At 40.7% G+C, this 27747-nt stretch overlaps 1 protein-coding gene across 3 annotated transcripts in view; it reads left to right on the top strand.

Annotated features, from left to right (window-relative positions):
- SPATA18 (spermatogenesis associated 18) overlaps window positions 1–4982 on the top strand; it is an 84826-nt gene extending 79844 nt beyond the window's left edge. Inside the window, exons 7-12 of one of the 3 annotated variants that reach the window (XM_061472370.1) lie at window positions 377–535; window positions 1087–1262; window positions 3159–3282; window positions 3628–3714; window positions 4342–4387; window positions 4861–4982. In XM_061472370.1, coding sequence (XP_061328354.1) covers window positions 377–535; window positions 1087–1262; window positions 3159–3282; window positions 3628–3714; window positions 4342–4387; window positions 4861–4868 — 600 coding nt within the window. In that variant the 3' untranslated portion in view covers window positions 4869–4982. Of the gene's footprint in view, window positions 1–376; window positions 536–1086; window positions 1263–3158; window positions 3283–3627; window positions 3715–4341; window positions 4825–4860 lie in introns of those variants that run through there. The other 2 variants (XM_061472377.1, XM_061472367.1) reach the window with 2 other exon arrangements.
- Window positions 4983–27747: the final 22765 nt, after the last annotated feature.

The following is a 27747-nucleotide window of genomic DNA, read 5'->3' on the forward strand; positions in this document are numbered from 1 at the left end:
ATTCAACCTTTCTTCCCAACAGAAAAGAGGTGCTCTCCTGTCTGTTGTGTTAGGCTGTAGCAAATAAAATGCTGTTACTGAATTCTGCTCTTGATAACTTTGAATGTGATTTCATTGATTGTGGGGGTGTGATGGAATCCTACATAAAAATAGAAGGTTAGGTGGGGAGCTTTTCAATCCCATCTTCTGCAAATAAATCACAGTTTAACCAGAGAAGTCCTCACAGATGGGTACTATTGCTAACCTTCAATTTTACAGCAGTGTTTTATATTCCTCCTTACAATAGTAATATTGGATTCAGTTCTTCTTCTCAGATAATGGATTAAAATTTAATCTCAGTCTCCTGGATTTAACTAGATATTCTTCATGTTTGCAGGAGTCTTTTCATGCAGCAAAGATGGCCTACAGGCAGTTCAAACTACGTGTAACAGACACTCTGTCTCTCGGTCACACGGGACCTGAATCACTTGAAGATACTGTCCTGGATTATATAGTTGACCATGAGGATCTGTATGATGTTCAAGCCAGTGTCAATGTAAGTCAAGGGCAGTGGGGAAGTGATGTGTTAATCTATTTCAGTAGCTAATAAATTTGGAGTGTGTAAACTGGAAATGCATTGTAACCTGAAGAAGTAAAAGAGTTTATTGCATTAATTTTATGTCTTGTAGCAGTTTATTTTCCACAATAATATTGTGGTATGGCTCAGTAATCACTTGTTTTATTTGCCCGTGACTATAATGTCTCTGTCTGCCAGAATAATATTTTGGACAAGATACACTGTAAGTGTCTTAATCAAATGAATGTAAGCTAAATTTCATATTTTTCTTAAATTGTGTGCTCTACTGAAGAGCAGCATCTCCCTTCTAAGATTTATGTCAATGATTTAGCTCATACCTCAATACCAAAATAACAGCACATTCTTTCTGAAGCTAGTATTTTCTGGAATAGCCTAAGACAACATTGTTGGGAGCTTCTTATACTGATTTTTAAATGTAGAAAGTTGAGAGGCATATTTAAGAGGGATTTCCATATTTGCAATTGAACAAACATGTTAGTGAGCACAAACACTCAATTGTTTATTTTCAGGAAGTAATTCGCTCCATGAACATCAACCCAAAGATTTCATTTCCATCAGAAACTGATTTCATTGTGATCAGCACTTTGATTCGAGAGTTGTGCCGTGTGGCTTTTTCAATGCAGACACTTGTTCCTCCTCTTGATATTGCCTTTGGGATTGATGGAGAACTTTTCAGTGAGACCAAGTAAGAACTCCTTATTTTCAGTTAAATTTGTACTATTAAAAAAAAATCCCTCAGGTTGTATAGCCTCTTCTTTCCTCATAAACAGAAAGGTTTAAGACTGCTGAACATATTGGGGCACATATTCATGATCTGTAGTGAATTTGGTGTATGTCTTTAAGGATTGTGGTGGTGTAAAAATGCCAGGATGTGGACCATTGTTAGCAGATTCTTTTGGTGAATAGCAAAGCAATTTCCTGGAAAACTTCAGTTTCTGGCTCATATTTAATTTATCATTTAAGAGGAAAATTTTCAGCTATCCTTTCTCTGTTCAGTCTCTGTCTGCCTCCAGTGTTTAGAAAATGTGTGCATCTTTGTTCCTCCTTTCTAGCCCATTTTGTTGAAGTTGTGTTAGCTGAGATCTGACAGTTGGTGTCTGATAACAGGATCATCACTATGTGTCCTGTGACTGCTGTACAACATATGGATCTTAATACGCTTTTATCTCTTCTGGTTTAGAGCTGAGCAAAAAGAAAAATGCCATTTTAAAACAGGATTTTTTAAAAAATCCTCTCTATAGGGTCAGGGCTGGCTGCTTTGTTAGCTGGCAGAGAACCATAGGGTACTTCCATACCTTCAAGAAAAATAAAGGGATTGACTGCACAAAAAAAAAAAAAAAAATTGCTTTCAAAAGCAAGAAAAGCCATACCAATAAGGAGGTTTATAATACTAATACTAATGGTGATGATGATGAAGATGGAACCCAGGTAAAGAAGAGCTTAAGAAGACAGAACTAAAATAGGAAAGATAAAAGTAACCCGTCAACAAGAGAGTGCACACTCATGTGACTACGTAATGATGCTGTCCAAATACTATTTGATACCCAGAGCTACTGACTGAATTAAGAAGGCAGTAATGCTACGATGTAGTCTTGGAATGCTTTCTTCACCTACTTGGTGTGTAGGGGCTTCAAACACCAGCTCTAATGAGTTCATATGTGCTGCTGCACACATCAATCCATCTGTATAGGTAAATATGTAGCATGTTTACATATATAGCATATATATGTGGTACACAAACATTTAGCAAAATTTGTAGGAATTAAAATAGCTCTGTTAGTTATGTCTGATAGGATTCTCTAAAAGGGCTAGCCAAACATCTCATACCCTATACCTTTCTCCATACAGAGCTTCATGCCTCTCTTTACCACATTGTTTTATATCATTTGCTATTGTATACTTATTACTAATGTATAGATCCATTCATATTTTTTCTTTCAGCTATTTGGTATTGAGTTTGAATCCACAAAACCAAATATGTATCATTAGTCAAATATAGCAGACTGAGGGAGATAATATATATGTCATGTGAACACAGGCCTTCAAAATTATTTTTCTTAGCTAAAAAGTCACCGTTTCATTATTTATGTCTGAGCATCTTGCTAATGAAATTGTCTCTTATGTCTTGTAAGGTACCATGATGTAACTTTATAGTTGAGGTAGAGTATTTCTGTAATATCCTTTATAGGGGTCTTGTTCTAGCAAGGTATTTCAGGATGATGGAATGACTATGCCTTCCAAATGCTGCTCAGGAGATTTAATGTCAGTGGATGCAAGGACTTTGGCTTGTGTGGGGCTTAGGCAAGAATATGTTCTAATGGCCTTCTGAAATGTGAGATGACTTTATTGGAGTATCTCTCAGTATAAATAGCATATTCTGCTATGTCTGGTTTACAAATGAATTGGGTTTTTTTTTGTTTTACAGGTTAGCTTTATACTGTTGTGATAGGGATATGTTTTCAAGAAAGATGTTTGGGCTGTAGCTGGGATTCTGCTTTTTATCAGCATTGATGACTTGAAGCATCATATTTGTCTTTCAGCACTTACATGCAGACATTTCTTGTACTCTGTGTTTCAACAGGTACCATCGTAGTTTTGACTCTGATTTCACAGCTGCCTTGGTGGCCTATCATGTATGGCCTGCACTGATGGAAAACGATATTGTTATTGTGAAGGGAGAAGCAGTCACTAAGAGAGGAGCTCTGGTATGTACTTTTGTTAAGAAACATGATAAGGGGAGTAATTGGAATTAAACACTGCCCTAAAATCTAAAAAAATACAGAGGGAACAATTAAGAATTTGACTGGGGTTGTGTATATCAAATATAGCTAGGTTTTAGTGCTTTACCCTGTATTTAGAATGAATAGTTCCATTTGCCTTAATAAATTCATTGTGCGGATGTATGATTTTTGGCAGAGCCTGTTCTAAGGAGAAAGTTTGTGTTTACTGTCTGTCCCCAGTCCATGTCTGCAGCATGGCAAGTCTGCTTCCTGAGTGTGCCTTTGTTAAATGCCCTCTTTCAAAAGGGTTGTCAAACTCTTCTCTTGCAGTGGTCTTGCAGAAGTAGAAGCAGAAACACAAACAGAAGCCGAAGCTGCAGCAGAAGCCGTAGCACCAGTCCTCTTCTAGCTCATCACGTAAGTCCCAGCTGAATGCCTGTAGTACAAACAGCGTCAAGTATTTTAAACTCAGAACATAGGCAACCTTTTAAAAATGTTGATGTGCCATGTGTACATTTTAACATCGGGAATAAATAAATGCCTTTGGTGGATCTTGGAGGAGGCAAAGCTGAACTGGCAGCATATTATACAGCACATAGTCCCTGCCTCCTGGAACTAACAATCTGAATTTATACTCTAATGCCTCTAAGGAGCAGAAAATCAGTGTAGGGCAGGAGGGGAAGAGCTGAGGTGGTACTGGTACTAACAAGATACGTGAAACCTTGCATGCATAATGTATAGTTACATTATATTTTTAATTATTTCTGTAAAAATCATGTATATTTTTCTAATTCTTGGCCCATCTTATTAAATTGACACCAATTGACTCAAAATGTGACTATTGAAAATGTGAGAGGTTTTGGGTAAGACCTATGTGTGTGTAGGGTGTGAAAGAAAAACTAAAAAGTTATTGAATTTGGCTTTGTAGAAGAGGAGCTTCACTGATATACATGCAAATTTTCTGAATATTGATGGGTCCTCAGGTACCTTTCTTGGGTACAATTCTTGAGAACATCTGAGTTTCCTTTTCTGTGTGTCTTACAGTTGTCTCGAAGCCGCAGTCCTTCACCCCTGAGGAATAGAAGCCTGAGTAAGTGGGCATAGTAGTTCATAATGACTCATGGTTTTCACATTAAGCCCTTGAATGACTGAGTAAGAAGACAACACGCTGAAGGTCTTTGATGCTAAAATACTAGTCCAAATACTTACTTTTAAATTTGGTAGCCCCTTTCTTCCCTGTGTGTGGAAAAAGACTGCAATTTGTGACCTAAAGGAGAGCTGTTTTTTCACTCTACTCAGACCACTGGCATGAGTTCTCTCTTCTGGTTGCATTTATTGTGGCTGGTTCTATAGTAAGTAAAACTTGCTCTCTTCCCTACACAACAGACAGTTAGATATGTACCTGCTGGCTCTGTGCCTTTCAAAATCCAGAGAGGTAGCTAAGAGGTAATACTGAAGTGAGGGATGTCAAACAGTATTGAATGTGTGCCCATCTAGAAGCCAAGACAATTTAGAGGTTTAATAAAAACGAGTTGTACTGAAATGTGTCTTTTTCTTCAATAGGGTGTTAACTGAATATGTTCCTGTGATGCAGTACATCCAGATCCAACAACTTCACTGGTGCCTTCTCTCTTCAAGAATACCTCAGATCTCACAATAATGTGAACAGCAATTATCACTCCAAATGGAGTTTGTGTTCAGTGTGGTTTTTAGAGTTATAGGAGGCTTATTTATTATTTTATAAACTATTTTAATGCTTCTGATAAAAAAAAAGGTGCATGCAGTACAAGATCATACAGATTTGGCAAAATTTGCAGAGCACTGAGGAACCCACGCTGTAGTCCTGCAGATGGAGGTAGAATTATTGCATCTAGAATGTTTTTTTTTAACACAGATAGCAGATGATACAGTTTATCTTGATGGATGTTTAATATAGCCTAAATCATTGATGATCTTAAAGGTCTTTTCCAACCTAGCTGATTCTGTGATTCTATGAATGTTGCAGAGTGTTGAGGTTTGAAAACAATTCCATTAATTGGTGCTTATTTACAATTGTAGGAAATAGCAATAATCTGAAGATGTGCCAGTCTCACACAGCATCCTTTTAAATACGTCCTTGCAGGAAATTGGATTTTCTAACTGCAATGTGAAAGTTGCACGGAACAGTACTCTAGCAATCCCTTGGGCTTTACTGACACTTCTTTATGAAGGCATGGGAGCGTGCATATGTTGTTACTTAGAAATGGATGTCATACAAATTTATAGTTTGGAATTTGAAGTTTTTTGAAAATGTGCCACTTATTATTTGTCATCTTGAAATATTTGTTTGGTTTGGCCTATTTGGTATAAATTTTAATGGACTTCCGTACCAGAGATAGATTAATTCTTGTGAACACAGTGAAAAAAATCTTATTCAGTTATATCATACTCTGGGTGTTTATAACATTTTAAGTGTGAAAATGAGACCTGTATAGATTTTATTCTGGCACTTTAAGTAGTTGTGGTTTTCTTTTTCTTCCATTGTAAATGTTTATTTTAATATCAGCATTTTTGTTTTCAAGAGAACTGATACTCTTTTTCTCTCAGAACTTCACGTGTAGGGCCAACTTTAAATACAAGCCACACAAGTGACTCTCTGGGGCCTTATGCTTTTACGTAGAAACATAGGTTTTGTCATAACCAAGCTGATGTGTAATTCAGCAACTCCACTGTCTCATTCCAGTTAATAAGTGATGCTTCAAAGGTATGTGCAGCTTTCTCCAAATTCATCTCTGCAGTTTTGGAATATGAACAATCAGAAGGAAGACTATTTAGTCCTTGAAACAAAGTTACAGGAGCAGATTTCTGTGATCCTTTCCAGGGATCTTATGCAGATTTACACATCCATGCTCTTTCTCTCTACTTTTTGTGTGGCTTAAGACTTTAGCACAAGGCTTTTTGCACAGGATCATATTTCAGGCAGACTTTAACATTGGTCCCTATGAGCCATGGGTCAGCTGTGACTCAAGCTCTACGAATGTATTTTCATTGGAATTAAGACAGTTAGGAACTGATGAAAGGAAAATTAGGAAGAAATTCTTTACTGTGAGGGTGGTGAGGCACTGGATCAGTTTGCCCCAAGAAACTGTGGATGTCCCATCCCTGGAAGTGTTCAAGGCCAGACTGGATGGGGCTTTGAGTAACCTGGTCTAGTGGGAAGTGCCCCTGCCCATGGCAGAGAGGTTGGAATTGTATGATCCTTAAGGTCTAAGCATCTTCCAACCCAAACCATTCTGTGGTTCTGTGCACATGAGATCCTGTACATAGAGATTCATTCACAGAGCTGCTGCTTTCAGAAAGGGGGCACAAAGGCACATACACCTTATGGTATACTTTCTTGTTATCACTAAGTCACAAGTGAAAATGCAAAGCAGTGTTTTTCCTCTTATAAGAGCCTGATAGTGACAGCTATGGATCTGAGCTTTGAAGTAAACCTGCATATTTCTGCACTGATCTCATGACTAAAAACACTACAGTTCTGGAAAAACTGAGCACCTACAACTTGTGTGGCAACAGAAGAAAATTTATATCCTGAGTATGGTTTTGAAAAGAAAAATGAAGAATTTATCAGAATTTTGTTATTGCCAAGGGCTAAGTAGGTGTAGGGTTTTTAAAAATTAGCTTTTGTGTGTTTGTCTTCTGCATGTAGTTACAAAGACATGTCTGTGTAATGATTTTGAGTTCGAGTCAGTTTCCATACCAACTATAAGAAAACTAAGACTACATCCAGGCAGTATGTTTTTCTTGACAAGCATGACAGGCAGGGTAGTTCCAGACTTGCACACAGCTGTGATGCCACTAGGAACTAGTATTCCTAAAGACTTAAAAATGCCATAAAAGATGAATTCTCAGTGCTTGGCAGACCAACTCATCTTATTTCCCAACAGGTGCCTGGAGAATGAGTTAGCTCATGCTTCAGAGCAGAGCAAACCATTTTCAGTAAAATAGGAAGTCACTCCACAACATGGTAATGCTTAATTGGGTGAACAAACCTTACCATACTCTGTACTCTGCAGCCCATAGTCTTTCTATAGGAATATACTGGCTTGTACTGGTTTCCTGTGCAGCTTATTTAAAGTTAATTAAATCTATGGGTCAGATAGAAGATCGCTTTTGGTGTCAAGTTAGATGCTAACAGCTCCTGTGCTTCTTTTTACCCACAAGACAACAGTGTAGAACATTTATGCCAACAAATATTATATGGAATTAACCAGCAAATGCAAAATAACTTATAAAAAGGGGCTTCTGCAATTGCTTGAAAGACCCTATAAAAGAATGGATCATGAATGTGAAACTGATGATTGATATTTTAGTGAGAGCTTTTAGAACCGTAAGAATTTTTTTCTTTCTTTCTGTTTTTTTTTTTTTTTTTCTTCTCTGTATCAAAGCCTGGATAATACCATGTTGTAAATACAGCACAGTAGAAACAGTAAGGGTGGATTATAATAGGTGACAAATAAAAAAGGCAGCACAGAACTACTACAGGATAGTTTTTGATCATGACAATGCTGTTCTAAGTGTTAATTTCAGGAAGAAGAAGGCTAGATTTTGAGCTAATTTAAACTCTTTGCAAATGGACAGATGGAAGTGAGACTTTTGTGCCACCCCTTTCGGCCACTTGTTCATGTAGAACAGCACATTTTTGTGAGGGATTTTGAGATTGCTGGTGAATTTGTCCTGTGTGTAAGCTCTTTGAAGGCTGATTGTGTCTGTCTCGATTCAAAGGCTGTCTGAGTCAGTCAAAATGTGTGGATGTTTTATCACCTATTTTTGGAGAAAATACAATGTCCTCAAAATGTCTTCAGTGTTTGCAGCTCAATAACAGACCCATGCAGAGCTGGCAGAGACTGAGGGTAAACAGCTCAGCTATTTTTGCTACTGCACAATGAAGATTTGAATTTAGAAATCAATTTAGATAGATTCTTCCAGCATCCTGATCAGAGAAAGAAAGTTGGGAGCAGGAGTTTGATGAAGTCCTCCAATCTAATCTTGCTAGCAGTTAGCTTTGGTGCTGATTCAGTCTTGTAGGAGGCTCTGGAGGTTAGTGTCAAGTTAAACCAAAAATACTCTAAAGAAAGTAAATGTGAAGGCAAAAAAAAAAATCACAATTTTCCCTTGAAAACACATGCCTGTATTTCTTCCAGGATTTGAGCCTTTTAACTTTACCTTTGTATTGTATGTGCGTGCTGCAAAACTTTGTCATTCTGTAGAAGTGCCATCAGAATGAAATATTGCCTTTCAGCTTTATGTAACCTTTGTCAGCTGTTTCTGATTGTTAAGTACACAATGATTTTGTTACTGTAGTATTAAATAGTCTAGCTTTATGTTAAATAAAAATCTCTTCATTATGGCTTGCAGCTACGTTAACATGTTCAGATTCAATGTTTCAAGAGTATTGTATTTCTTTTAGTCATACAGCACACTAAACAAGTATACTAAAGGTATGTATGTTTCATTTTATGTAGGTTTTTGATAGTTTAAAACAGCGTATGTAAGCAAATCTGTCATGGGCTTTTGCTGATATACATGTGTGTTTATGTGAAAGCTGTAATTTTTGGTAGACAGTACAAACAGAGTACTTGGTGTTATTTTACTGTTAGCAGACAGAGGCATGAACACGAAGTGGGTGGTGTGTTTTTACTCTCTTGTGACTTTCAGAAAGCAACACTTCTGCCTTGCAAAAACAGTTCTCAAAGTAATGTTACCTTCTTGAATGAAAAATGTCAGCCTGAAGGCACTGTCTACAGCTGTTAGTAGTGCTTCCTGTGAAATTGTTTTTCCTAAAGGTCTTTGGCCTGCAAAGTTCTGTTTTAAAATAAAAAAAATATTAAATACACCATTTTAGTCTAATACCTTCTTTTCACAGTAACTGGCATTTAGCTTTCTACATTAGAGGAATATAATCTATCAGAAGCAGATATAACACTTTTCGTAATCTGCATTCAGGATCTTCAGTGAAAACCTATCTCTGGTGATACATGCACATCCAAAACAGCATGGACAAGACAAATGCTGTCTGGAAGCATCGTCTTCTATTCACAGAAACCATTGCCCTGTGAGCTTTCATACAGTTTTAACTTTTTATGACTGACTGTTTTTGGTTAATACAAGATAAAGAGTTTAAAAAGTGACAGATATTTTTAAAACTTTGACTGTTTTCTGGTAAGGTTGTATTTGGTACCTGAAAATCAAGAACTTTGTTAATGGAAAAATAAGGCAAAATGTTGCAGTTTAGAGAAGTCATGCAAAGTTTGTTATATAAAATGACTCGTATTCTTTTGAAATATTAGAATAAGCAGTTATGTTAAATAGCTCACAGCAAAGATTTATCAGAATCTTGTGACACACAAGAAAAATTCAGAAAGTATGAAGGGCTATTTTATCAAATTTTGTCTGTTTCTTAAGGCCAGGCTTTATGATTGCTTTCAGGGTACCTTGTTTGTAGTATAATACTGCATTTAGTACGTGCTGTCCTTTTCACAAACCATTATTGTGTGTGTTTTATTGTTTTATGTGTCAACCAGAAATTGAACCTATTATTCCTTAAAAGCACTTTGCGTGCCACAAGTGTGCGAGTGATTACTATTCAAGTTGAGGTGAGTTGCTTACACGAGGGCATGTGAAGTATTAGGTGCTTCAGTGTGAAGACCTCTTCAAGGCATGTTGTTGCTGCCTTCAACTTTATCCTGAATATCACATCTTTGGCTCAGAAAAGGGAACTCTATTATTTCTACATGCTTCTGTAATTTGGGCAGGAATCTGTTCAACTAAACCCAGACACAGGTAGAGTTGTGCTAGTCCTTTAATAGAGAGATGCAGTTGGTATTTTCACTTCCAGTCAGTGGATGGTGTATTGCTCAACCTGATGCGCTTGTGGTTTCAATGACGTCCTGTCTTTGAATCCTTCAGTTGTTAAATCAGTGAAATGCATATGAAATTTTGAATTTAACCATTTTCAGTTGATTAACACCAGTTAGTACCATATGTTTTTCTCAACCAGACCAGAATTTCAGGAATGACTAACTGCAGTCTAAATAACATGTTCTTGTCAATTAGTCTGAGTAAACAATGTGTTTTACACTAGTACCTCAAAACAGTTACTGTACATTGGTTATTTTGTTAGAGAATTAATAAAATACCACATGTAAGCTCTTTGTGTGTTAGACTAACAGCACCTGGTCTGTTCTGAATTTAGGTTAAACCAAATTAAACCAGATCTCAATTGCTGTTATTGCAAGTGGACATCTGCAGCCAAACCTCAGTGTGACATGTGTTCCTCTGTAAGCTTGTGGCCTGCTTTGCTAATACTGCTGTAATATACTGCCACAACTTATTGAGAGTTGGGATAGACTGTCCATCTCAGGAATTTTAAGCTTGGGAGTGCGTATCTATTTTGCACTACATGTGTAACAGTCCAGGGAAAGGGTCTAGAGCCTCATACAGGAAGACAGAATACATGGGTGTGACAGTTTGTTCTCATAATACTGGTATTATATAAATATAAATACCAATTTTATAATATTAGTGAGAGTGTACAAATGATAACTGAAATGTCATATCTTTTTTCCTGGTGCTTGGCTTCAATAGTAATGCTGAACCCACCTGAGATTCATACTTGAGCGTGTCTTGAACCACTGCATGCCGGCTGCAAAAGAAAACTTGCTGTGAGCACCACATCCTGTTTAATTCAATTTCTGGTTGATAGCTATCTGATATCTTCAGAACTCACCACCTTTGCTGGGGATCCAGAAAAGCAAAAAAGAAAAGTTCCCCAGTGTTTGGATTTACCTTTATTTGCTCACAAAGAAGCAGGTTGGCCAGAGCCCAGGTGGGGTTACAGCCTGCTGTCGTTTTGGTGGGAGAGCCCTCCCAGCCTCTGAGGAGTCGTGGCAGAGCAGCATGGTGGCATGGGGAAAAGCCTTGCGGAACAGACTCGAGCCTGAAGCAGGCAGCTGGCTTTCTGTTGAACGCCTGCTATGCGTAAAAGGAAGCCAATTTGGGCTAATCTGTTCCCTTCCTCACCAAGCAGCCATGCACATACAGCTTGCTGGAAGAAGCATGCTATTTCTACTAATTGTTGAAGAAACAAATGAACCCTCTGCAAGGTGGATGGCATTTTAAACGTAAACAGGTTTCCATCGTTCTCTGGCTTGTGAAGTGCTGTTTGTGTTTTAGTTTTGCACAGATGGGAGGAAAATGCCATTAAAAAGGTAAAGAGGCACAAAATCAGACAAAATGGACTGAAAATGTCAATAGGAGAAACATGGTTGAGATGTGACTGGCAACTGTGTGTGTTTGTGTAGCACAAGTGTGGCACACCCAAGGACTCATGGCATGTGCTTACTCAGTGAGGCTGGTTGTGCTGGACGATGCAGAGTAGCGTTGCTCTGCCTCCTACCCATAGGGCTTCCCAGCCTGGATCCAAACAGGGTGCTGAGGCCATGGTTTGTAGGAGAGCACCTCGGAGCAGAGCAAAAACCTTATGAAACCTTACCACAGTTCAGGAAAAGGCTAGTGAACAAGTTTATGTGCTAACCTGAAGGAGCCAACTTAAAAAAGGAAAAAAGGAAAACCCAGAAAAGTCCCTCAAAACCCCTACGTCTTTGTTTTTGAGGAGCTGTTTGTATGAGGAAAAGCTCCAAATTCCTTTGCCCACCACAAGGCACTAGGCAAGAGCATTTCCCACGAGATGGCACTATTGCCTTATGCACAGAAAAAGCAGGGTTTTGGCTTCATCTGCGGTTTTAAAAGCTGATTGCCAAAGCGAGATTTGCAAGTAAGTGTATAACTGTTACGGATCCGTGCAGTATCAACAAATGTCAAATGGGAGAGTAAGGTTGCTGCTTGATAAGAATATGAAAAATCCTGACATAAGGGTGATGAGATAAGCATTGCCATCGATCCATTACTGGGAAAATGGTTTGAATTTAGGCTTTTCTGGGGTCAGTTTTTCAGAATTAATGTGGCTCTCTAAAATTATTGGTATTTACCCGGTCACATCCTGACTGATCTTCTCAAAGAACTTTTGTTACCAAAAAAACCCCAAAACATACCCCCCAAACTGAAGATGACATTGAAAATGAACTACTTTTGCCATTTGTTTATTTTTCATTATTTCTGGTTCTTATTTACTTCAAGAAAATGTCAGCTTGCAAAGTTTTTATATTGTAAGTGATCACTCAGTTGTGATGGTTGCTTGGCCACTTGCTCCACTGGCCCCTTGGTCTATGTCTGAAAGAGGTGTGTTCCTAATAAATTCTGAAGAGTCTTGAATCAGAAACATACTCTCTCCCTTCAGCTGCACCTTCTGTTGATTTTCACATCAAACACAGGGTCAGTTGCATCTCCTGAACCATCAGGGTAGATCTGGAAAGAGCACTGCTGTCACAACAACTCCATTGGATAATCACGTTGTTAATCTTATTAATTGCTGCTTTAAAAACAAGTTTGTTTTGCACCGAACTCTATCTCTTTTTGCAGCATTGTTCCAGAATCTCACTTCTCTGATGCTTGGAAATTTTCTTCTGATTCCCAGCTCATATTTATTAACTTCCAAGCTGTAGCCCTTTGTTCTTCTGCCAGTATTCTTTATCTTCAGAAGTCCTTGTTCCCTCCTTTGGTATCTGGCCTACTGATGAGAGCAATCACTTCTTCTCTTAGTTTTTGTTTCTTGACATTAAAACAGCCAGATCTTTCCATCTCCTCTGAAGAGAGAGGCTCTTCATTCCTCTGATTATCATGTTTATCTGTATATATTTCTGTTTCAATCCATCTTTCTTGAGCACACATGGCTAGAAACGGTGCACATACTCAGGATAAGGTCTTACAAGAGCTTTGTATCATATATATATCAGTTTCACTGTACCATTGTAGCATGTCTGTGGGAAGTGTATGAATACCTGTGATCAATTAATATGTTTTATTATCCTCAGTTGTTTCAAACTGATGAGTCTTTTTCCCCTAGAATGTCAATTCATCCACACGCTTTTTTGTGGGCTCTTCATTTTCCATCTCTAAATGCCTTTCATATGGGTGGCACAGTTATTTTAGAAACCCTGAGCTTTGAACATCCATTTGCATGCATATCGTGACAGTGCTGTCTGTGGGTGCTGCAATGTGTCATGGTGTGTTCCTCTATTACTAAAAACTACTACCAAGTTATGCTTTGCATTAAGTTGCCTGAGCAGAGCTTAATGACCAACATTGCAGAGTTTCAGTATCAATAAAAGAAACTGTCCAGAGTTTGGTGTTACAAAGGCAGATATCTTATTCACCTCTATTTATATCCACTTCAACAAGAGTAGAAATACATGTCATTATAAACTTGTTGAAATCTAGAGTACCAGTAAGTGGATGGAAGGCCTCTGTCAGTATTAAGAGAGCGAAATACTAGGAATTCCTCATGAAAGGAAAACAATCTGTGTACCTGATAGTTTGCAGCAAGAACTTAAAATAAAATCAAATATTTTATAGGTAATCTAGTTCCTGACCCTTTGGTTGATCAACCACATGGCTCTCATTCTTGTGAAATGCTTTTTTTCTGAGTTGTCCATCTCTTAAATTTGCTGTATCGACACTACATATGTGTCACTTGTCATGGACAAAATACCCCTGTGAAAGTATTCTCTGTGATGCTTCTGGATTTGTGCTGTTTCTCTGTAAGTTCTGGGCCATTCAGAACTTTGAGGTCTCGATGGGACTTTCCCCAGGCTAGGGATGATCTGGTGCCACCACTTCATGTCTGAACTATGCCACCAGTAGTACCCAAGCAGGGAACATATATGGGGCTGTCTCTTTAGCTGAAATATCCTGTTAATGTGTTTGTCTCTGTGCACCCACAGGATGTGGTTATTGTCCCTGTGGCTTTTCCTCCACATACTGTACAGCTCCTTGCCTTTTGCAGACTATAAGCTTTGGGTTAGGACAGTTCCTTACCTCTGCATTTGCGTCAGGGCTGGATTTTCCAGGCAATGTGTCTGCACAGCAGATGCAGCCTTATGGTTATCACTGGTGCAATGCGCTCCGCTGGTCCTGTGAGACAGCTGTGAACCCATCCACCTTCCTGTCGCACAGCATCAAGTGCTATCTGTGCCCGAGTGCTGTGCAGTTCAAACAGCTCCGTCATCTAGTATAAATAAAAACAACCCGGGCAGCTGAATGAGTGTTTACATGCACACATTCCTATAATAAAGGCAGGCAGGGAAGATTAGAGGGACTATGATCAAAAGGCAGGTTACTCCTACACAGAGGGCTGCCCTAAGTCACCCCTGAAACATAAGTAGACCTTTAAGTGTTCCTTGCAGGTAATCGTATGCTTTTCCTGCATTTTTGAACTGGCTTAAAGGTAGTTCCTCATTATCTCCCTGAAGGATGGAGTGCATGAAGAGAGCAAAGCTGCTTGGGAGAATCAGCTGAGCCAAGGACAGGAGGTTTTGCACAAGGCAAGCTCTTCCCTGCAGCTGTGGTCTAGGACACTTCTCAGAACTTGAATAGATGGGCTGTTCTAATTTTTTTTGTTGTTGTAGCTTGGCCTTGTAATAATATCAGATAAATGAGGACTTCAGCAAACGGTGAAAGTTGCCTGAGAGAAACTGCTTTTGGCAACAGTTCCTTCTAATTAAAATGAAAGTCTGAAAAGCCTCAGTCTTTGGGAACAATTCATAAAATGCCAGCAGTAGATAAGATACACATAAATCCTTGTGCCTATTAACTGCTTCCTACAATTAGAACATGTGTGTTCAGCCAAATGCAGCCTGACCCTGGTATGGTAGGAAGGAGAGGTTCTGATTAAAATGAGGTCAGCACCTGCTGCTTGCCCTACTGAGAAGGCCAATTCTTTCCCACCTTCCTAATAGCAATAATAAGAATAGTTAATAGAAAGTTTCAATACTGAGAGGCTCCCAGTGAATCCCCAGTACCCTGCAGTGAGCGTCAGGGGGCTTTCTTCTGGTTGTTCGATGCAGCATCTACAACATCTCTATGAGCATTTGGGTGAATGGCTGGACAGAAACACAGAGAAAAGAAAGAGAAATTCTCTCTGTCTGGCATCCAGGGTACCAGTTTTCTCACTGGGGGCTTAAATGCTGATCAGCAGTGGTCAAAGACACAGGTGTGCAGGACCTTCAAGTTGGGATCAGCCTATGAAATAATTAGCAGTCCTGCTGACAAAATCTTGATGAAGTCTGTTCTTTCTGCCCCCTAAAGTGGCAGCCTCAAGGCCAGGATGCTCATGTGCTGACAGCATGGGGATAGGACACACTTAACCCCGGAAGGCTGGGGACAGGCAGCTATTGGAGGTCCTGGGGGAGGCTCTGCACCCTGGCGTTTAGTCCAAGGACCTCAGAGGCTGTGCCTGTTATCTGTTGCAGCTTGGGAAGCCAAAAGCATGTTGAGAAAGCATAGAGCAAGAGCAGCAGACAAGGTACGAGTACACGTGTGCAGGGGGCAGGTGAAAAAACACCCAGCTGGAGGCTTTGGGAGGTGCTGCTGGGCTTCTGTCAGCCCAGCAGTAGGAGATGAGCCCCCAGTACCTGAGAGGGAGGCTGTGAGGGGAGTTGCAGGCAGGCACCTCAAGGAAGGCTCTGGAAGAGTCGTGGATCCATACATGGGGAGGGGATACACTGGAGACTGTGGGACCCAGATGAGGCAGAGGCAGACAAAGAAGGGAAGTTCTGAGCCTATTATCTTCATATGGAGAATGCATGAGCCAGGGGTGTGGGAGAGCTGTGAATGCACATGTGTGTGTGTGAGAGGGAGAGGGGCAGGGAGCAGCCAGCCTGCTCGTCTCAAACAGCAGAGGCAGGGGGTTCAGGGGGTGTTTCCTAAGTAAAACGGACTGGAAGTAACATTTCAGACGAGAGAGAGAGTTGAACATGGCAGTTCAATGTCATCATCCAGGCTGGCTGCAGACCTCATCCCCTGACAGTTAAATCATAGATATGTAAACTAGTAATTACTTAAGAAAATAAATGCATGATACAAAGATAAACGGGCTGGCTGGCTGGCATATCCATTCCAAGCAGGACAAGATCCCACTACATGTGGGGGCATTGGTCTGTAGGACAGGGACCATGCTCTGGGAATGGCAGCCCCATGGGATGACCTGAGCTAGCCCTGGAGATGCTCAGGTGCTACAAGCCGTCTTGCTTTGCCATCTAGCTTGCAGCCCAGGCAGATTGCTTCAACTGAGGCTCAGAGAAGTGTAGAAAACCTGCTGTTGAGCAAGCCATGTATATGAAAATATTCCCAGAACTTGCTTTAGTCACTGCTATAACCTGATGGTTTCAAAAATGACTGCAGTGTAGCTGCACTGCTCCTCCACTGCTGGGCTTTGATTCAAGAGTGGGATTTATTCTGGCTATACTATAGCACAGGGTGCCTGCGTAAGCCTGTTTTTCCTTTGCTTTGTGTGCAGGAATGAGGGTCTGTGCCCAAGGCTGCTCTCTGACGAAGCTCATTCCCAGAATAACTCCTCTCCAGCCTCCTCTGCCCCCCCAAGAAAAAAATTCTTAATCAAATATATAAACACTGGCAGCTTTCAGGTTTGTGTTTCTTTCTGAGCCTAATTTAAATGAACAGCAGACATTTTATGGGCTTTTCCAAGTGAACCTACAGGGGCTTATTTGCTCGAGTCTGACTTTCTGACAGCTCTCTACAAGCTTAATCAGAACCAGACTTACTCTCATATGAAGCAGAATAATATGAAGCAGAATAATGTATATTCATGCAACTACAAAGAACCAGGCTAAATGTAGTAAGTCATAAACCGCTACTATGGCAGCAATCATTTAATCATGTGCATTTACCACACTTGGATTTTGGAACAAGGGGTACATTTGTTTTGTTCCCATTGCATGAGGAAAGTTGTGGCAAGGAGCCAAGTAAACATGTCTTGTGTCTAGAAAACGCTCTATGTGTGTTGCTTAGAGTTTGTAGCTACAAGATGGAGGATGCCTCTTTGGTCTTCTACCCACAGCTGGGAATGCTGAGTAGACGTCTCTCAAGGTGAGGTGCACCCAGGTCTCTTAGGGGAAGCTGCTAGGGGGAGGCGCTTCCTTTGAGCTGGACAGGACAAACTGTAGGACCAAGCTGTGTTTAAAGCAGATTTGTTTTTATCATCTTTGCAGCTTGTCATTCTTCAATGCAGACCGTATTTCTGAAACGCTCCCAAGACTTCCTTTACTTAGACAAATTCTGGATGGCATGGATAGGGCAGGGAATACTGCGGAAACATTAAATACTTACAATGTGTTGACAGAGAACTAAACACTGACCTCTAAAAGAAGACTTCTTTTCTATTTCTAATTATCCCACAGTGTTCCCATCACATAATATCACCTCTCTCTGTACAAGGATGCATTCACATTCAGTTCCTGACATCTGGAAGAAATTCCTCCTTATCTGGCATGTGCATTTTGAAGTGAAATGTGAAAAGTGCTGAATTGATAAAGCAGGGATGTACCTTTGGTTGGGATAGATGGTGAGGCGCTGAAAAGGAGAAGGCATTCTGCCCAAAACAAGGAGGAAGGGCAAGGAAGGCTGTAGGACTGGGCCAGGCTGGAGGAATGGGAAAATCCTGTGCCTGTCTGGAAGGCATCGGGCAGTGTAGCCTTCGTTCACCTTCCAACAAAGATGTTAAGTTTGTCAGAAACTGAAGAGACTTCAGGCAGCTTTGGATTGTGAGTGTTTCTGTCTAATTTAGATTTCAGTGTTCCCAGATTCTCTGTTGCGTGACTAAAAATCTTACCTGTGAGAAGACAGCCAGCACTGGCCGCAGCATGTGTAGCATGGTCCATCTGGTTTCCTTAAACCTTTTGTGTTTCAATGAAAATCAGCTATTCCATGCTGAGGTCACAGTTTAGCACTTGCCATATTGTCTTAATGATTTTAGGTTTGATGATGACTGCTTTTGCCTAAAACCTCAACACTATGCTCAACTACCTGTTGCAATTTGTCTAGAGGATGGATTTCAGCTCATGGGCTGAGACTCCTTCAACTTGCTGTTGTGCTTGTACAGGGGTGACTACTGACACAGGGCTTTAAGGTCCCCTCTCTGCTGCCTCCCAGTGATTTGGAAGGAAATGTCTGGTACGAGAGAAAAGTTGCCTTGTCTGATTCTTTTAAATTCTGGCTCCAACAGACCAGAACAGATCAAGCTAGGCTGCTGGGATTTGGTGGTGTTTGAGGTCTATCTGGCACAGGATGCAGGAGAACATCTGTCACAGAGAGCAGTAACAGGGCCAAGAAGCAGACTTGCATCACCTCCTTCACGTTCGTGTTCGATCACCACAGAGCATTTTGGGTGGATGCAAAACCAGCAACAGGTTCATTTTGGTTTGTTGTTTTTTCTAGTGACTTGAACCGAGTGAAGGGTGAAGAAAAACTTTGTCTGTGTAGACTAGGTTGGGATTTGTTTTACTGGACACTCTTCCAGAGCGTTCTAAACTGCAATTTTTATTCAGGATCTGTTTCATTGAGAATGTTTTCAGAAAGGGGGGATTCTTTTTGACTGAGCCTTCTGCTTTGTACAAACCCGGCACACAGACAAATGTCATTAACTGTATGGGCCAGGTATTTTGTTTGAAGTCAGTATTTTTCATTGCTCTCTGCAGAGCATTATCACTGAATGTTTGTTAAAAGACGTTGTGGCCGTTTGATGTGTTTTCCAGGTTTGGTGTCTCTCAGTGCAATGCATTACAGTATAACTCACTTTCAGAAGAGTGGATGACTACAAATAAAACATTATCTTGCTTTTAAAGTATGGAAATGCCTTTTATTCCTGTTTTTATGAGCAGTATTCAGTTTTGGCATAAGAAAACCCACACAGTATAAATCAAATAATTTTAGATACTTAGGCTTTTCATCATTTTATAAAAGGTGGATGTGTTGACATTTTATGAAACCACCTTTAAAGTCTTTTTGGATGAACCATTTATACTGTATCTTTTCTTAGGCTTTCATTTTAGTCTTCCAGCCTGTCCAGTTTTATAGGTGTCATGGTGACTCTCAGAAACAGTAATTCCTGTTTCTTTTTGTTGCTGTTAGAAACAGACAAAGTGACAGTACTAGCTGACTAAAGAACATCAGAATTAGGTAAGGCTTTTTTTACCTTTCTGTGTAGAAGATGAAATAATTTGAGTGCCCTGGCTGGCTTTTTTAGCAAGACTACTTTTCACTCTGGGCAGGCAAAAAGACTCAGACCGAAGCAGTAATATTGCTCTTCTAATGGACAAATGTAGTTGTTGCACTGGATTGGAATAAAATGCAAACTCTTTTCTAAGAAATGGTAATTACAGTTGTAGTGCTCAGTTCTGCACGAGTTCGGTCAACATTTGAAAAGTCTCACCAGGGATGGATTTGCAGACTGGCCTCTGGTGCCTTCCTGTCACTTGAGAGTCCAGGGCAGTACAGAGAGCAGAGGACCTTTCCAGAGCTGTACACTGAATTTTGTATCACACAGGGATGCAAAAAGCCTTGCTTAACAAAAGGAAAGATATTTTTCATGAATGTTGGAAGAGTGGCACTCAGTATATCTAGGGGTTTGGTTGTTAAAAGCTGGCTAGGTAGGATAACCATAAAAACATGGGTGCACAGGAAAATATTATCCTTGCATGCGCACTTGGCTACACAGAGGACCCCACTGACTTGTGCGCTTCTTTTCTATGAGAGGAAAAAAAAAGGCACATACTAGGTATTTTCATACAGAAAATCACTGAGTCCATTTTTCAATAGCCTTTCAATGAAAATGAAATAATTGTGCCTGTGCACTTGTGTTAACGATGAGTATTCAAGTTCAGTGTACACTTGAGGAAGTGGCTTTTTTTCAAAATAGACTGCCTTGTCTAATGGCAGCATAGTGTAACTTACAGTAATAATATTAAGTCAGATTACACTGAAAAAAGTAGATCTGTGCCATTTGGAAAGAGCAGGTTCATTAGTAAAAAAGGGAGACATAATAATTCACAAGATCAAATTGATAAAACCAGCAACCTCCTGGACTGGATTTAGCCATTCCCTTACCCAGCTGCTTCTCGTGGGAAACACTGATCCTGCAGAGAGTGCAGCCACACGAATGAAGTGTGAGTGAGTTTGCCCCTTGACAGCAATAGCAGTCATTTCTTTGTCTCATTTGAAAGCGATTTTGAGACCCTGTCTGAGTAGCTTTTTCCTTGTGTAAATCGTCTTCTCCTTTCCCATCGTACCAAACCTGAGTCAGAATGTCAAAATCCAAACTCAGTTTTCTTGCAGATGGTGCTGGCAGACTTTACCAATGCCTCTGATTATTTGTGGTGATGTCAATACTGCTCAGATGCAATGTGTGGCCCACAGATTGGTGATGAGCTAATAGGTGAACTGTTTAATTATGCCTTTTATAAAGTGTTGCTTAGTGAACAGTAACAGTAAGAAGGTTTTATTCTGGACACAGAACATCAAGGTATATGGGTTTTGGACTCTTTATGCATACCCCAGATGTGCCTCTTTCTGCTTGGCAGTCACTACATTCCTCAAATAACTCTGTGAGTAATGATAATATTAGCTAAATTGTAGTTACTGGCAGTGCACAGCAGCTTTCAGGTATATGACAATTTCCTGCTTGAAAAGAAGGAGATTCAGGTTGTCTTTTTTTTTTAGTGTCTTACTAGGAGGATTGTCTTACTTACACATCTTTAAAAGGAGGAAAACAGAAGGTGATACACATGCAGACTGCATTTTTGCTACCTCTTTCTGGTTGCCAGCAGATAACAGCAAGATGTAGGTTTCACTGCTGCTATGCTGGGGTTTTTTAACCTGGGTACCATGCCAAAGTTTTCTTTTTCATTTTTTTTTTTTGAAGTAAGGTATATGTAGGGGAAAATTGAAGTTTTCTGCTGAGTTATTTCTTGCCAAGCTTTTTCAGCTGCAGGATATAATGAAGGCCAAACTTTTTGGAACTTACTAGGACTGTCAGTGTAATCAGGGGAATTGCACGGTGATAAAGTCATGAATCTATGCCATAGCGCCTGTGTGTAATGGATGTCTGTAGATAAATATAGATGTATTTATTATGCCAGGGTGCTGTGGCATAACTCCATATTTTTCTTCAAATGCAATTGTACTTGATTGCTGTACACATACACACACACAGAGGAGAGGGAGTAAAAGAACTATCTCCTCCCCCTATGCTGTCTAATTCTTTGAAGAAAGCATCTGCTCATAATGATAGGGTCATTGACAGGCAGATGTTCCAAAGCTGGGTTTAACTGTAGCATAAATCAAAATTTCAACAATTCCTTTATATTTTGATATGGCACTTTCAAAACACCATGTATTTTGAATTTAGGAAAGACAGAAATGTAAATGTTTTCATTTTATCTCATACTTTAGCCCCAGAAGTGCTTTCTTTAAAGTATTAATTCCTTTGTCAGGAGCTGCATTCTATAGCACAGTCACATTTCCACGTGGAAATGGAAGCTGTGATTTGTGTCATTTGTTCAGAACTGTGGTTGTGGGGGCTCTCTCTGACTTGGCTGGTGTGTGCAGTGCACCAGTGTCCTTACAGTAGTTCCAATCAGGATTTGTAAGAGGTTTTTGTTTACCAGAAGTTACTAGGAGGAAGAAATGGCTTTCACTCAAATAAAACATGTAACAACACTCAGAGCCAAATCAGCTTTTGTAAAAACGATTTTAAAGGTCCTGCCTACAGCAAAATGTGTCAGGAAATGTGTGTTTGAGTCAGAAAGTCCAATCTATGTTGTTTTGTCTGACGCCACAGGAGGGTAAAGAGAGGATACAAGGCTAAATATAAAGGGTTTGCAGGAGGATGTTGCTTGCGTTACATCATCTTCCATTTCCCAGTGGGAATCTTCCTGTGGGACTGTACAAACAGCAGGTTTCATGCTGTGAAAGGGGACAGGCCCCTGACTGTGGATGTCTGCCCCTGAGCTGGGCTCTGAGCCTTGCCTGGCATCAGCCTGCTAAGTCTTGGCTCCCTGTCTTCCTTGGCTTGCCTGCTGTGTGGTTCGAGGGAAAGCTCCTGCCCACAGCTCGCCTGGTGTTGCAGTGAGATGTGGGACAGGCAATGGACAGGCAGAGGACAGCTAAAGGACAAGCATGTCCAGTGCTCCTAGGAGCCTGTGCTTCAACACAGGAGGTCTCTGTACAGCTCCACAGAGCTGAGATTAACTCAGAAGGACATTATCCTGTGTAATACCCAACGGGCTTGGACAGGATACAGATGAGGAGCAACTGCTTCTGTGGGACAGTCTGCCAGCCAAGGACATGCTCTGGCTCAAAGAGACCATGTAGTGCGCAAGATCTTGGACTCCACTCTAAAGTGAAGTAGGGTCAAAAGACTCACCTCTTTTTAACTTGAGGTTTGGGGCACTCTTGGCTTTTGAGGTTTGACTTGGAAAGTAAACCCTGGCAAGACAGGCAGTTTGATTGTAAAGCTGCTAGAGTTTTCCAGAGTCATAAAGCTGTGTGGAACTCTGGTTCTGCACTGTATAGCTGCACAGTGCACATGGTGAGATTCGCTGGGTGATGAGCTGCAAAGCAACATTTTATCTCTTATCGATAATTATTTGTCACAGACAGATGAAGAAAACACCACTTCTTCCCCCTTCCCCCCAACAATCCCTGATCAGCTTTTCAAGCTGGGAGATAATTTGTCTATAGTTAAACAGAAGATATTTATAGAGACATTAGCTGGTCGTACAAAATACTACAGAAGTTTGTTCAGAAGTGATTGAAATCAGCTGTGATGGAACTGAAAAACCAGCCACACAAGTTACATCTATAACCCTTGGTCTATCTGTTGTCTGTTAATGCAGGACTTTCTTCTTCCAGCAACATTACAAATTCAGGGCAGCAACATCAATCTCCTGCCTTTCATTGGTGGGTATTAATAATTCAAGTATTAAACTCATCACTGAAGGAAGGCAATTTCAGTTGAGTTTTACTGAGAAACTGCTCCAGTTCTTTTATTAAAATATATTTAAAATATTGCCATGTTTGAGAAGTCAGACACTCAAGCACCAGGAAAATTGGTGAAGCCCCCAGCCAAAGTCCCCTTGTCTGTCAGTTTTAAACCTAGCCAGAAGCGAGTGATACAGGAAGTGATGGAGGGCCCTTCACTGGCAGAATCCTGTAGATCGAAATCTGCTTCTGCCACAAGCTGCAATTAGGTAAATGATGGGGTCAGTGTGAAGCAGGCTGTTTTGCCCCTACCCAGCCCTCCTGCCTGCCCCCTACAAGTTCTGATCGCTTTTATTCTCACAGCTTTTCTACCCCTCAGCAACTGTGAGCACAAGTACAATGGTGGGATTTGTACAAGCTGGGTGAGGAGAGCAAAAACCATGTCATTACAGTAATGAACTGAACCTGTCTCATATGGAAAGGAGCTTTCCAGACCATGCACTTCCCACTGAGGGCAGCTACGTTCCACTGGTGCCCTTCCTTTAGGCCATTTCTGGAGTATATTGCTAAACAAAAGCATTGCTTTGACTCCTATAGAATACTAAAACTGATCACTGATTTCAGGGCATTAATCATTAGGTTGGTAAGCACAAAATTAGTAATATTTTGTTTTGTTTGTTTGGTTTTCTTCTTACATATATAGAAGTAATGATCATTAAATAGCATGCTTAACTTGCCAATATTTAAATATCTTAGGAAATCCTCTTTTACAACATCCTCATTTATGTGCTACCAGCGGCACCTCCACAGCAAAACCAGCCCCATTTAATACCTGAGCAGCTCAGAGCTGTGTTCTTCCTTGGCATATTCCCTGGTGGGAATGTCACTGACTTGATGCTGGGGTGTCCTGTGGTTTGATATCTCCCTGAGGTGGCTGGATTCCTGGGGACACACAATACCTTGACGGATGGTGTGCAAAACGCTTTCATAACAAAAAATGCCAAAGATGCCTTTAAAATATTTTGATGCGAGGCGCCTGAACAGAGGGTAAAAGGAAAGCTCTCCGTATTTAATCTCAAAGTCAGAAGTTTACTGCTGATGTTTACGCAGATGCCATAGAGCTGGAGCCACTGCACATCTGGGGAGTAGGCGGCTAAATCTCCCTTTCAGTTTTTTACTGGAAACACAGTCAGAGGAGGTTGCCTGACAGCATGAATAAATCAACATGCTGTCCACAGGAAACAAGGAGATAGCTGGAATGAAGCATAAATAATGTAACACTAACATGGAGAGATTATTTCGTACTTTCTTCTTTCAGAGGACTATAGTGAATGGTTTGCTGGAAAAATTCTTAGAGAGCTGCTCTAAGTGCATCTTAGAGTTATGAATGACCTCTTCACCTCTACGAAAAAGGCTGGATTAGCAGGATTCCACATGGCCGCAGACAGTGAGGCAGGGGAAGATGCGGGAGACGGGCGACAACATGGACAGATCTTTAGGCATGTTTTGTTCTATCTTTGGTTAGGAGAGTGAAAGAACAAAGAATTTTTGGTTTCAGCAACATGAAAAATCTGGTTTGTTCTTTTCCATAGAACTTCCAGGATTATAAGAACGCAGGGCTATGCCTTTCTTTAGTCATCTGCTTTTCCCCATAAAAAAGTTCCCATGTCTTATCTTTGACAAGAGCAGAGCTGCTGGAACTCGCTTAGTCAGAACATTTAAAAACCCATTCCTTTCCAGCATTTTTCTTCTCTGAGCAAGAGCTTTGTCCCCTCTCTACTTGCTTGCACTTGGACACTGAAGAAGAGGCACCGGCCCTAGTCAGTGTTCTCAGGAAAGCTGTGCTGGCGCTGAAAAACTCGGCTATTGTCAACACAACAGGTGGTCTGATGAAGCCAGAAGTGCTACTGAGGGGATGTCTCAGCAGTCACAGCCATGGCTGGGTGCGGTTTTGCCTGTGTGACACAGTGTCAAGGGAAGGAGGCACCATTTCTTCTCAAGCCCTTCCCTTTCCTTTGGTTCCTTTCCTCCTACAAAAGCACCTTCAGCACTTACTGGTGCTGTCCGGCTGCTTCTGCTCATGCCAAAGCCTTTAAAATCAGAGTGCTCCAGCTTTTCCAGACAGGTTGCAGCTTGTCCCTTAGAACTCCTGAAGACAAAGAACCCTAGCAGGGAAAGAGACTATTCTGAACATAGACCGCCCCAGGAAAGCTGTGCCAAGGGTAATTTATACCCAGATGCTTCTCATGGGTGGCATAATTATTTATTTGGGGGTCATAAGATTTATTGTCCCAGTCCATCATTATTTCATGGGTTTTGTTGTTGTTCTTGTGCCATAATGCTGCCCCCAACATCTGTGTCCAATATTAGAGGTTTTGAGGTACAAGAAACACAATACAGGAGGGGTCTTAAGGGATTTTAAAAATTCCAGAAAAGTTCCATTGCAATCAGGTGACCAGAGAAATGCCCTCCCATCTTCACTAAGTGTGTGCAGTTTTTCCAGGATTCTGTAAAAGCCACAAATGAACTTTCTGTCATGGCAGAGCACTACAAAGCTCTGCACATCCATAAAGCTGAAAATTTGGCTCGTCTTACACAATCTTATTCTGCTTTTGTTGGTGGAAATTCGTTGCTTGCTGATCATGCTTCTCTGAATACTTTTTGTTTCAAAAGCAACAAATTAGAATGTAGATGCAACAAAGATGGTTAGAGAGGTCTATTGGGTATTCCAAAGTGATCTCAATGCCATGTTGCAAACAGTCTTTTCTATGGATCCAGACCCTGTGCTATAGGCTTTCCATTGTTTCCTGGGTCCATTTGTCATTACTTGTTTTTAAAATCTAGCATATAAAAACAAGTGGGTCCACTACAACAGCCGGGGTAGTATCCATGCATGGCACAGGATATGATTCCTTCACAATAACTTTGCTTATTTCTCTGTGGACAGCCCTAGATGGTCTCTGAAGTCTTTGTTCTTTGCCAAGTGATGGCCAAAGGCTCTTGGAATAATTTTCATGGGTAGTAAGATGACTTTGTTCTTGGCAGTACCAAATGATAAGGCAGTTGTTTATTGAACTTCTTCCCTCTGCATCAGTCTTTGCTATACTGATGCCCTGTGATTGATAATATCTGAGATAAAGGCAATACCTAAACAAAAATTATATTCAGGTTACATTAAAGGCATTCATTTAAGATCCACCCCATGCTGTACTGAGCCAAACTGAATCTAAACTCAGGGAGCTTCTACCCTGGAATATCATTTCTTCGTTTTCCTATGGTGTTTTTTAGAGTTGATATCTTCAAGATGGAAATGCCTTTCTATTCATCGTCCTGGCAATTTATACACGCTGGATGACAAACTGAGAGATGTAAGCCTCTTAGCAAATGGTCTCCTTAAATTAGCAGATGTTTTCCTTATTTGAGCTGAGACAATCTGATCTCCACTTCCTGGATCTCTGTAGTTTACAAAAAGGTTGTGAAATTCCAGTCGTAGCAAAGTTCTCTGGTGGGTCCAATTAATTACCCAGGTGGTGACTTTTGACTGGGGTCCTTAACTTTAGTTTCTTTGTGGATCAAATGCCTGTTAGCTCCATCATTTTAGCAGCAGCTCATCTGTGGCATGTGTGAGGAGAAGCCCAGGGGACAGGCAGGCTGAGATTGAATTTGTAATGGAGACAGAAGCAGGGAGACCAGGACAGACGTGAGCTGAGGGGTAGAGCAGGGAGATGGTGAGCACTGAGCCTGAAGACCAGGGTGTTAGACATTGCAGTAAAGGCTAAACAAAGCTTAGTTGGTGGGGTCAGGAAAGTTTGATGTACAGAGTTACATGGGCTGAAGCATGGAGGGAAGATCAGAGCATAAGCGACAGGGTCTGGTCAGACAGGAAGCTCTCAAGAAGATTCATTTGGCCATTGCTGGCTGTGAGCTGCTGTTTTGCAGAGGATTTCTCTTTGTATTGAAGGTAAATTAATGGCTGCCTGAGGAATCAGTCATTCCAGCAAGACTCATGTTAGTAACTTCCATACTGACATAAAAAGTTCCTGACCTTGTCCTTTTCTTGCAAAGTCTGTTCCTCAATAGTTAGTTTTCTGGTTGTGGCAGTGATTTGCCTTGCTCCTTGAGTATGACAGCTATAATGCCTACCTGCCTTACTGCCTTCCCTGGTGAAATCCCCTTATTTTTAAAGAGCCTATAAATCTCACTGTCTTGAACACAAGAGCAGTCCAAGAACAGATGAATATTTCTTTTCTTGCAGTCCCAAACCATCAGGTGTTTTCAAACACCTATCACAGAAAACTCTCTGGTGGCTTTCTCCTAGGGTCACACACAGCCTTGCAATGTGGCTACTCCCTTTAGCTCTATTTGTGCTGCTTCTGCCAATGTAACACCCTGGTAATGCCAAGCCTCTACATTTCAAATTTTGGAGTAGCCTCTCCTGTATCCTTGCATGGGCAGGAGAATACTTGCTGAGGCTTCAGGTGACCTCTATTGACTACTTGTTCCCAGAACATGAAACAG

Source organism: Pezoporus flaviventris, unplaced genomic scaffold (assembly GCF_033815535.1).
Source record: "Pezoporus flaviventris isolate CSIRO_AGI_PZ_B2104156 unplaced genomic scaffold, CSIRO_AGI_Pfla_v1 ptg000002l, whole genome shotgun sequence".
Classification (NCBI taxonomy): domain Eukaryota; kingdom Metazoa; phylum Chordata; class Aves; order Psittaciformes; family Psittacidae; genus Pezoporus; species Pezoporus flaviventris.